At 40.1% G+C, this 12,671-nt stretch overlaps 1 protein-coding gene across 3 annotated transcripts in view; it reads right to left on the reverse strand.

The window, feature by feature from the left end:
- Positions 1-1,450: 1,450 nt before the first annotated feature.
- LOC119648014 (transcriptional regulator ATRX-like) overlaps positions 1,451-12,671 on the reverse strand; it is a 49,233-nt gene continuing 38,012 nt past the window's right edge. For all 3 annotated transcript variants that reach the window (XM_038049439.1, XM_038049430.1, XM_038049421.1), the window contains 2 exons: positions 8,200-8,293; positions 1,451-2,080 (listed from right to left, as the gene is read on the reverse strand). In XM_038049439.1, coding sequence (XP_037905367.1) covers positions 2,049-2,080; positions 8,200-8,293 — 126 coding nt within the window. In that variant the 3' untranslated portion in view covers positions 1,451-2,048. The remainder of the gene's footprint in view (positions 2,081-8,199; positions 8,294-12,671) is intronic.

Here is a 12,671-nt window from a genome sequence, read left to right on the forward strand (position 1 = left end):
TTGTTTTTATTTGCAGATATCGATATCGATATATATTTATTTGCGATATCGACGCCCCTTCCTCAGTGCTTACAATTTAAATTAAGGAAGTCTTTGCAAACAGTTTTATTTGGAGAAATTAATTAAAGATTAAATTAAATGAACTTTCCCATGTAGAGGCCCGCAAACCTCTGGATTCGTATCCCATGAGATTGGTCGACCACTACCCTGGTGATGTTTTGAAGGCCGTTCAGGAGCACTTATAAAAAGAGTGGGAGAGTAACTTTTGGCAACGTCACAACATCCATGTGACTTTACCTATAATTAAACCGGAGGCCGCGGGTGTACATACAGCTTCCGAGCAAAAATTACTGAATCCTCTTCAAACCAATCACACATATAATAAAGTCTTTCTCAAGAGGTTTGGAAACATAGCTTCGGACATATGTAACACCTGTAAAGTTAGGGAAACGAATAAACACATAATCTCTGGTGTAAGGAGTATATCAGGTTTCAGGTAAAGTGTAGATGGTATAACAAGTGTTTTGACCTTCAACAAATCCTGTTGAGTAGGGATCCTTGCATGATTGATGACCTTTCATATTTTTTTAAGGAGGCTAGGGTCACATTATGATATTTTTCTTTTGTCTGGCGGTGCGGCATTTCCTGCCACCACCGTCTTTGGCTCTTGGCATTGATTTATCCGTGCTCCTGTGCGCTCTAATGGTTCGCTGTGGTGAGTAGAGTCGCGGAGAACTTCCTGTTGCACACTTTGGTGGATACAGTTATATTATCGAGCAGCCTTCACGCGTTCGTATGTGAAGTTTTACCGTGCTATAAAAATCTTGGTCATCGATTCAACTGGATAATGACTAAAACTGCCAAAATGTATTGTTCGTAAACGATGGCTATGTCGACATTCCTTTTGAACGCCTTTCAGAATCTGGGAATTTCCTGTGTTTCGAAGATCCTGTGGTTACTCTTGAGTTCACTCTACTAGAATTTCGATGTTCCTTCACCATCTGCTTAGCACTCAACCGCCGCGTAGTTTGAACCTAATGCTTTATGCACTCTAGAACCTGGAACTCACTGGCGAAACTTCATTTTTAGTAAACGATCATGATTGCAAATATGCAACATAACTTTGCTGCACAGAATGGGTCTGTCTTGCGAGCTAGTGTACGCCGTCGCATTTATGTACTAAATTCTGTTCATGTACCGGACAGACCACTCCAATACATATTTTTGCTCCGTATAAGTGCAATTTAGGTACTTAAAATCTATGTTACAAAATCCTTGGTCATTTCAACACGTGAGGACGAACAAAAATCTGATGGCTTGGTATGCAAATTGCAAGAAATTATCTGCATTCGACGAAAGCGCAGCAGGGGCGAAAATCTTTGGTGAAGCAGTCAGGGCAAAATCAAACGAACCATTTTAATAATCAAAATAATGAAATAAAATTCAGATATATTTTTCATATTTTTTATATTATGTATAAAAACATTTACAACAGTTTATACAGTTAAAATATAAATAAAATAATAATAAATGTTTATGTTAAAGGTAAATAAGTTCGCACTGCAATGTGGCTATTAGTTTTTAATGCAACTCATTATGTCATCATCTCATGAATAAGATATAAAGGAAATCATTGTGCATTTTTCGTGTTCACTCTAAATTAGGTTAGAAGATATTATATACATTCACTATACAAGCCATCTAATCATGCTTTCGGATCACAATGTTCATTAACACTTTGCGACGGTCGTTTCCACGACTGATTATAGACGAAAGTCAATTTGGTCTAAAGGAGCAAATAAGTAAGTGTAAGCACAAAAATATTGCCGAATCCAATTGACAGAGCGATTTCTCCTTTCGTGAGTTTGTTTTTTTTTTCAATTTACATTTTTTATTTCGTCTCTATTTTAAAATATTTCTTAGAATATAGAATTTCATTATTTTATCTTATACTATTTTATATTACATGCTTTTCAGTTCTTTAACAAAAAGTTTCACCATTCGTATCTCGTATACCGTTACTTATTAACATTTTTGATCTACAAACCTCAGTCGATTTCAACAACGTCAGTAACTTTCCCTGTAAGCAGAATTTAGGGGGATGTGAATAAGTGTTTTTTAAACTAATGACAGAAATATTTAAATAAATACTCAAAACCATATTGGGAATAATATAAACCTTTTGTTTAAATGATAAACCCCAACCAAAAATAAAATTTGAAAATTTATCCCTAAATGTTTTAATTCAGTGACTTGATCGACAGCTATATGGTGAAATTTTTTGACTTTTTCAATATAAAATAATAAAAAAACAAATTGCCAAAGAAACTAGGAAAAAAATGGTATAAAATATTGCTAGGCACTTTCGTAGCTTCCTATTTATCTTCTGATAGAGATACAACGAGCAAAAGTATATTATAAATGTCAATATTCTATTTTGAAGCGCAGTTAAAATTCAGTTCCAAGCACGCTGCAAAATTAATCTGATTTTAAGTTCTCAACAGTTTGAAAGCAGAGCAGAAACTCCTTACAATGATTGGGAAAATTTAGTTTTACGATGTAAGAACGCGCTAAAGAGAGTAACATTAATTGTCATAATTGTTGAATTTACCAGAAGTGAGTCAAAGACCTGTCACAACAAAAAATGACCGTCCAATAAGTAGAACCATTAAGTGTCTAGAAAATCAGTAAATACTATACGTAAGTTGCCATTTAAGATGTTACGGCCGACCAATAGATGGCGTGCCTGACTTGAGATGTGGACTCCGAACAGCAAAGCTTGGCCAGTTGGCCATGAGACAACAACACCATGAACCAGTGTACACAGGCCAGACAAGGTAATATTATCCAAACTTCATGTTCCCTAGATTTCAATTTGGTGGCGTCACTTGGGTCGTGATTATCGAGTAGTCCGTTTCGGTTTGAAAATCGTTGCGAATAGATTATTCACAAGTCTTTTGAAAATAGTGAGGTGCGCGATAAATCGTTGTGATAGTTAGTTGTCAAGGAAAAAGAGGAAGCACCTTGAAATTCTTTGGCTTTCCGAAGAATGAGAGGATTTGCGAAGAGTGGAAAAAAAGTTTGCGAAAGGTGTCAGCAGATCGACTTCAAAAACACTCGTGTGTGTTCAAAACATTTTGTGCAAGACGATTATAAGCTTCAAGTCATACTTCTGGAGACTGTAGAAAACAAAAGGCGGTTAAACGACGACGCTGTTCCGAGTCAGTATTTACGGCAGCAGGGAAATGCCCGACTGATCGAAAAGAGTAAAGCTCAAGAGACAAAAAAGGTGGTACTTGATGCTGTATCATCTTTTAAGAGGTATGATATTATTCAATTTGAAGATGAAATTGAAAAAAGTAGGAAAAGGATAGATGTTTTCATCCAAGGCATCATTCATCAGACGCTATCTCACCTCCAAATTGTGAGCAGTATGATCGAAAACCAGTAGCCGGATATTATATTCTGCTTATATAATATTTATTCGTCGTGCCTCTTTCCGTCTAGCTTTTTCCCCACCCCCACCCAATGAGGGCGCTTGCCCATGAACGAGAGGTCCGCGCATAAAAAGTTGCACAGCACTCAAATTGATAAACAAATCCAAATTTCATTTTCGTTAATTGTATTAAAGGTAAAATGGGATTGCAAAGTTGCGAAAGCGAAGTAGACAGTATTTCGCCTGTCCAACCGACCTGAAAAGACGGCGAGGTTCCACAGAGTAAGTTAGCATTAGGGTGGAAGTACGTTTGTTCCGCTAATATAAATAAAATGTTTAAAACAGGACTGATCTTTGCTATGCAGGACCACATTAACACCACTGGTTCCCCGTCTTCTCAAAGGTGCGTCCCCTACAGCCCCAGAAGCTGGCTATTGCGCGGAAAGAATTTGAGCAACTTATTCAACAGGATATCTGCAGACCTTCAAACAGCTGTTGGCCTTCCCCACTCCATATGGTCCTTAAGCCAAACGGCGAATGGCGCCCCTGGGGGGATTATAGAAGGCTAAACGCACAGACTGTTCCTGACCGATATTCTATTCCGCTCATCCACGACTTTGCACATCATCTCGCAAACTGCCGCATCTTTTCAACCTTGGATTTAGCCTATCACCAAATTCCTGTAGCTCCAGAAGACATTTCAAAGACGGCAATATGCACACCCTTTGGACTCTTCGAGTTCACACGGATGACTTTCGAGTTGTGCAATGCGGCGCAAATCTTTCAATCTTTCAAAGGTTCATCCACTCGGTTCTGCGAAACCTCGACTTCTGTTTCGTATATTTGGATGATGTTTTGGTGGTTTCTTCCACAGAGTCTGAGCACTTAGCCCATCTCGAGTGCATTTTTCAACGTCTCCTTGAGGTCGGGTTAATCCTAAACATTGATAAATGCAAGTTCTTCCAGATACAGGTGAGATTCCTCGGCCACTCCATTTCCCCTGACGGAATACAGCCCGACCCAGTCAAGATGCAATCACAAGCTTCCCGCGTCCGAAAACCGTGAAGGAGTTGCGGAGGTTCGTGGGCATGCTAAACTTCTATCGTCGTTTCCTGCCCAAGGCCGCCCAACACCAGTCCGTTTTGAACGCGTACTTGTTTGGTCCCAAAACAAGAGACACACGAGAGATTATGTGGTCTGAAGAGACTGTCCGCGCGTTTGATAAATCCCAACAACAGCTGACTGACGCTACACTCTTGTCATTTCCTCTACAAGATACACCCCTAGCCGTTTTTGTCAATGCCTCTGACATCGCAGTAGGTGCTGCTCTTCACTAAAAGGTGAATCAAGTCTGGCAGCCGTTGAGCTTCTTTTCTAAACAATTGAACCCCGCTCAACGGAACTACAGCACCTACGACCGAGGACTGTTCGCCGCGTACTTGAGCATAGAATACTTCCGCTTCCCTCTAAAAGGCAGGCCGTTCACAGTGTTCACGAACCATAAGCCTCTCACGTATACTTTGAAACAAAAGTCCGACAAAGCGTCCTCTCGTCAGCATCGACACCTGAGCTTTATAAGCCAGTTCACGTTCGACATACAGCATAAGTCCGGCAAGGACAACATAGTTGCGGACGCTTTGTCACGTGTCTCCGAGGTAAACATCCCCGCCTCATTCGACTTCTCGGCTATCGCCAAGGCGCAGGAGGATCGCGCAGTACTTCAGAGCCTCAAATCCAACCCCAACTACAAATTTCAGGAGTTGCTCATCTTCGGCTCGAACCTCTCTCTCTGCTGCGAAGACTCGGAAAAGGGACTCCGGTCATACATTCCGGCCACCTTTCGCAAAGAAGTCTTCCACGAGGTTCACGGCTTAACGCATCCAGGCATCAGGATGATAAATCGGCTAGTCACCGAAAAATACTTCTGGCCCTCCATGAATCAGGACGTCAACTCCTGGGCCAGAGAGTGCATCGTATGCCAGAAGTGTAAGGTCACTAGGCATGTAAGAAAAGAAATGGGCTCATTCCCCCGCACTACCAAGCAATTCCACACTATACACCTCGACATCGTACGCCCTTTGCGAGACTCGCACGGTTTCAAGTATTGCCTCACAATCATCGACAGGTTTACACGGTGGCCTGAGGTAATACGTCTGAAGGACATTACGGCGGAATCTTGTGCCGAAGCCCCCTGTCGAGAGTGGATCCCTCGCTTTGGTGTCGCTGCAGTGATCATCACTAATCAGGGAATGCAATTTGAGTCCACCCTTTTCCCGGAGTTAGGGAAACTCCTGGGATTCATCCGCAATTCAATGGGGTCTCACAGATTCGGGATTGCTGCGCCTGCTGAGGGACAACCTTCATCGCATGAAAACTGCACCTCCTCCCACACATCCGAAGCCCGTGTGCGCCCCAAAGCAACGTCGCGTTTGCCCCTAGGTTTCATCTGAGGGCGAATGTGACGCAGCAGAGTTACCAACATTCGAAATTTATTTCGATGCCACCGAAATTTATTTCGATGCCAGATGCCACCGCGGCCACTCTCCGTGGCATATTCGAACTCGCCACGAGAGGGGAAAGCCAACGGTGAAAAATCCGTTTGTAGAAGCAACGGGTCGATGAAAAAAGTTAATAATAGTATACTACTATAATTTTCAATAATTGGCTGCAAAACCTCCCTTAAGTTCATCCTAGCACCACGAAATTTTGAAGGAATGTAGGCTATGATATAGAGCTTGACCCAAATGTCCGCCGGTGGCACTTAGACAGCTCGGGCTGTGAGCGCAGCTTTTCCTCGTTTTCGGAGAATTTGCAGGTGTTCTGCTGTTGGGGTCACCACTTTCGAGTTTTTCCTCTTCTGCTCCAACCGCCGGCGTGATAACACGAACTCTCGCGTAGTTAAATTTAAACATAATGTACATCAATTGAATTGAATAGAACAGACAACGTGTATTCACAACCTTACAGGGTGGAGAATTTACACAGAAGCGGATTTACACGAAAGTGAATTTACGCTGAAGAGGAAAAACTCGAAAATTCAATTCAATTCGTAAATCGGTAATTAGTTGATTGAATTCTCGAATAAAGTAAAAAATTCTGAAGTGGAAGGAAATTCTAACGCCGGATTCAAAATATTATTAGCACAGAAGGAAACTGGTACACGGAAAAGTGCGGATATATAAATTGGAAGTGCAACACAAAGGGACAACATGGGGATGGAATTGTAAGTAGCAACTTCAATCAGGTTTAAACTGCTACAATTGAGTTTTCCTAGAACTATATATTTGAAAGGAAACTCAAGAGAGCAGATTTACTTAAACTATTGATGACGCAACGTGAAGAAGACTTGGGAGAAATTCTATAACATGTTGGAAGTAGGTTAGGAAGAATTTCTCTCAAAGTAAAGTCCAGAAGCGCATCATCTAATATTAGCATTTGACAAGTTTTTTAGTTAAAATTGATTGAGATAAAATGGTTACATTGAAAACACGCAGCAATTCCTATAGGCAAAGCAAATTGCTAAGGGGAAACTCGAATAATGAGAATTCCACATAAAAGTGGGACTCCGTCTTGGCACCTCATTTGATCGCAACACAAATGATTTTACGCAACGTGCCCCATAAGAAGATGGTCATTCGGCAATTGCTAATGCCTACTTCGCACCCAATTCGGGCTACTCACATAATATATTGACATTAAGTGAACAAAATTCCCATGTGGTGGAGCCAACATAAGAATACTGATTAAAGATTCTCCTTTTGCATTCGGAAGCCTACATAACATTAGGAAGGGTGGGATATTAAACAAATGATAGGTTAGGTGCGCAATTAGGTAGGCGATAATGATTAATGACATAGAGAACATTAGGAATTAAAAAATCTCATAAATATCTTTCATCTTGGATTTGTAATAAAAGCCTAATGACGAGTCCACTGGGAAAGGACGAAATACGTATCTACGCGCCCCCAATAGGTCTCTAATCCCAATTAAGGAGTGAAGTATTCTAAGATCCCCATGCATCCACAATGCCCCAATGATGCGCTGACTACTCAGTTCACTGACACTTCCTCCAGAGATAGATAAAGATTATCACATAGTGAATAGTTCAAGGACGGAACATATGCAATATGTCGAAAGCCAATAGTGTTTTTTGAGTGGAATCAAATAAGTTTGGATAGGTAATGTGTAATGTTTTACTGAATACTGTGGGGGTTTTGAATTTAGTATTGATGGAATAAGTAGATCGATATGTAAGGCATAATGTGTAGGCTAAATCAGAATTGCAGTGGTCGACCTGACTAAAAATGTGCATTGAGTGGCATTCAATTTTATATATATCCGCTCTGCGATTCTGGTATCTTTCGATGTGGTTTCTTACAAATCTGTGCTGCAGTTTGCACTCCTCAGCAGTAATCAGGAAAATAGCAACAGATCGAAAAAGTTTCAAAGTCACCTAAATATAAAAACAGAGACACCAACCGAATAAGAAACTATTCTTGGTGTCATCACTCCCATTTTCATCAAACTTTGCCTCTTAATAACAAACATTAGAATTAGTGTGATGTTTTCTTTCACATTTTTTTGGTATTGCTAAAAATAAAATATATGAACTAAATGCATGCAATGAATATAAAACATGAACCCTTAAACATCTTATAAATAACCTCCTCAATAAACTAAAAAAAAAATATAACAAAAAATTTTTTCACATTACTTGATACATTATCGTTAGAATATAACCTATCTGAATATAAGTTCTTTACCATCTTTATTTGGCTTCTGATTCCCTTGAGAATTTTTCAGCAAAATTGTTAACCCCTGATTCGATCGTGCGCGCAGCAGTGACTCCTCAACATTCTGAAAATATATACAAAAACGTACTGATGATTCTCTTCTTATCTGTTAATTATTCAATTGAAATTGTAATAATGTATTATGTGATACAAAACGTGGGGGAATATAATATAGCTCACTATTGGTTATTCCGAGAACCCCTAGAAACCCTAAATATACATCGAAACCTGTAGAGATTATCAATTAGGTAAAACGAGACGAGTGGTCTCTCACACACTTGGATCTGGATCTCATTGTGCATATCCAGGAAAAAATATATGTATATGGTTGTCATTTACTCCTTAGTGGGCTATAGCGCGTCAACCATACCGACGCGGCATCATTCGCGGTTATCTGAAATACCGTTCAGCGCCCCTAAGGTTTCCTGAGACTCATGGACTCCTCCCCTACTGTTCTGCGTCAAGTGCCCTTGGGACGACCCATCTGTCGGTCATCTTGGGAGAATGGATTCCACTGCATGACGTAGCCAGCAATGCAAACCGTAATGAGTGAGATTGTACCGTTATTTTTCAAGAGTTACGAAATGGATAACAGCGCTTCAAGAAGTATGATAAAACTGTCAATGAATATTTTGAATAATTTGATAGATTCGCCTAAAAACGAAGCAGTGCCTCGAGTGAAAGGCTATAGTACCACTAAGTACTAAATAATTTCAGCATTGATTTTTCTTTCATAACAAGTTCATTTTATAGCAGTTGTCCAAATTGATATCCTTCACAAAAATCAATCGATTTCAACAAATTTGGTGTACTGGCCAAAGCAAGCTTCTGCGGAGGTTCAATGGACCAAGTCATCTTTCTTTAAGTTCTTCGACTACATCCATGGCATCTACTTGCTCTCTGGTCACGTCATAGATTTTTTGGCAAAATGGATATGGGTTTGGAGGAGTCGAAAGAAGGCGTATTGACCGAATTGATTGATCATCAGCATCTCGGACTCGTCGCTCCTGGTTCGAAACCCCGGCTCATCTTGAATTTTTATGTTTAGCTTTGTGTTTTACTTGCTGATGTATTATAGGCAGGGTTACAAGGAAGAAAACAAGTTGGATACCGGAAGTTCTGTTAAGTAGATGATCTGTTTCTTAGTTAGGAATATATGGATGCATGATGGTTCCACATGTGCGTATTCTCCTTATTACGCTATTGACATTCTAACATACATATGTTTAAGAATGCAGGAAACTTTCGACAGATAGTAAGGTTTTTACCGAACTTTCCATAATTGTACTTATAATCATGCTCAAAACATAATTATGTACTATATTAAAATTATTTGCGGGAGCCGACCCCGCTTGTGAACGGGACAAAGGCTGAAGAAAAAGAAGATTAAAATTATTTGAGCAAATATTATGCTTTTTTTAGATTTTTCTGTTAAATATTTTCTGAGAATGAGTCCTTAATTCGAGAGTGAGAAATTTTGAAAACCCCCACTCCCATCTTGATGCCTGAATCAAAACTTGCTTCAAAAAACAAAAGCACACTCGACGCTTTAACAGATCCAGATCCGTCTCATCTGAAAACGGAAGCACTACACGTCGACAACTGTCCCCTTATTTAATCGGCATACTGTGGATCGGCACAATCTAAAACGTAGAGCTACATTGATATACGAATCAGATGCCGATAGAGATGTTAATGGATGGGTAACATATTAAGAAAGGGGCGGAAACTCCATCTATGTCATACAGTTGAATTCACTTTCCGAGAATGTCTGGCACAGAATAGTAAAACAGAAGTGTTGATTTCTCGGGGCGCCTTAGAATAACCTGAAACAGATATCAGTCACATAACAATGATGTATAAACGTGGTTAGCGTGCTATGCCTCCCGTAAGGATCAGCCAATAACAATTATTTTTTTTTACTGTACGCACTGTATTGTTTCCAATAATTCATATTCTCTGTTACTTCTAACGCAGATCATTACAAGGCTTTCCCAAATATGATAACACCCCGAAACTCAATTCGTTTCATAGAACCTGAAGTAGAAAAACGAAAATTCGGTCTTGGAGCGATACCGGGCGCCCGGAGCAATCTAGTGAACTATGCTATGCCTGGCTATTTTGACATTTCAGAAACTTTCAAAAAAATTGATCAGGAAAACGAATATTGTTAAAAAAACATATCATTTTTGTCTGTTGGTTCAATATACCCGTGTTTTCGGTTTTGACGTGAATTCGAAATTTTTCTGTAAATATGCGTTGGCAGAAAGCCGATCGAAAGACGGAAGCTGACCAGGCAGACCGCATTCAAGTCCCAGCCCAGCAGACAAGAGCTGAGTGCGAGCGCTCCGTCGTTCCCGACCCGCAGACACACAGCGGAAACCTGCTATAGATCAAGTCAGCGAAGTCTCCAAAGAAAAGCTGACTGCACGTCTTGCCGTCAAGACCAAAGTAGCAGTTCGAACCCTAGCAGATAGCACCAACCCGATAGCTCCGTCGACGACTGCCAAGGCGCTAGGATCATGTGAACATTTTCCGAAAGAAACAACAAAATGTGTGGAACCGTGGCCGGGTTACACTTTAAATTTCATTTTCATTTTCTGTTATTGTGTGTTATTAAAGTGAGTCACGTCAGGCCTCAAGAGTCAGCACAACCTCTTTATTTTCCAACCTTAACTGACGTTTCGAGTTTGACTGTCAGTGTGAAATAGTCCTGGTCTTTCTAACCGGCCTCGTGGCCGGCCGCGCTGTCTCCGCGCGCCCGGTATCGCTTCAACACATCTCTCTTTTAAAGTGGATATTCTATTTTGACATGTTTTCCTCTAACGATATATAATATGTCATCGAACTTAAGATCAACATCAACCACAATGGAGGAACTTGCCGCAGTCAACCTGTGCGAATTGTCTAATTAATTTTCCCTTAATTCCATCCGTTCTACACTTTTGTATGACTGCGGTTCCGTGTAATTGTACGTAAGGCAGATTAAAAGAGTGGAGATGAGTCGGTCAGTCCAGGAGGGAGGACCACAACACGAAGCAATATTCGGGGATACATCGGCAGTGAACCCATGCATCTAAGTTCGACTATAAGGACACACAATGTATTGAGAAGCTGCAAAAGAAAAGAACTTAAGGTAAAAGTAAACAAAGCAAATAAGGAGGGAGGGACGGTATGAATTAAAATAGAAGTGGATCCAAGGACAAGGGAAAAGAAACAGGATATGCGGCTATCAAAAGAAGTGCTTCAGGCTCAATTAGAGCGGTAGGTGGCAAGACATATAATGAAATATCCTTTGATTAACAAATTCAAGTACCTTTTGAAATCTGTTAAAATAATGTACACTTACTACCAAGAATTTTAACACATGTCTACGAATTTGTAAAATTCATTAGGTCGGCAGTAGTGGACCGACGTTTAATAAAACCTTGCTGCTTTGTAACATATCTGTCAAGAATTTTGAAACAGGAGGCGAGGAGCGAAACAAGGCGATAATAGGAATATAGGGATAGTAAAGGCTTCTTTCACAATATTCGAGTGTTTTGTTCAAAATTAGGCGAAGAGGGATGGAAATATATTAATTTGTTTTTTATAAAAAAAAGAGGTTAGGAAAACTATCGGGACCGGACCCAATATCAAAGTTACTAACGAGGGCTCGACTAAGAAGGTGTATTGCAGAAGGAATTGAACAAGTCAGACTCAGAAGAAAGAAGAAGGACAAGAGGAATTATATATCGAGAAAAATTATTTACGAAGTAAATAACACGATCATTAAGGTGAGTCAGCAGATCAACTTGATGAAAGTTGGGGAGGACTGAGTGGAGTTGTGGATGTGATACCAGAAGAGCTTCAAGCTTCCGAAACCAAGGCAGACACTCGACCGTGCTCAGAATGCCTTTCTAAACAGTTTCAAGTTTCAGAAGAAACTTATGGCTTCAACGATGCAGCAGAATGTTTTAGAACGCAGCAACTTAGGAAGAGAGGGGCGTAACAAGCAAACAAGTTAGAAGAAAAGTATAAATACAGTGGAGGTTTTGATCACATGTTAGATTGGAAAAATCAACGCACAGGCAGATTGGAGACAACAATATTAAGAGCGCGATTGAGATTGAGGTCAATAATGACACCGATGTTGATGAAAGCGCATAGAAGAAGATAAAGTTGAAAGGAGTTATTGGAAAAAGGAAGAGAGCTGGAACGTTGAGGTTGGTGAGCCTAGGGAGTTTAATGTCACCACAAACATTGAAAGGGAGAGGGGAACATTAGAGTCAAGATCTCGACTATCTGTTGCAAATTCCTCGTACAGATAGACCAAGATAGAGAAAATATACATAGGAAATGACAAATGGATTTAAGACAAAAAGATTTCCCCACTTTCTAGCCATTTGCCCGACACTTAGACCGCCGAACCTATATACTATTTTGCAGGTCTAATTCTCCTC

This window comes from Hermetia illucens, chromosome 1 (genome assembly GCF_905115235.1).
Source record: "Hermetia illucens chromosome 1, iHerIll2.2.curated.20191125, whole genome shotgun sequence".
NCBI lineage: Eukaryota > Metazoa > Arthropoda > Insecta > Diptera > Stratiomyidae > Hermetia > Hermetia illucens.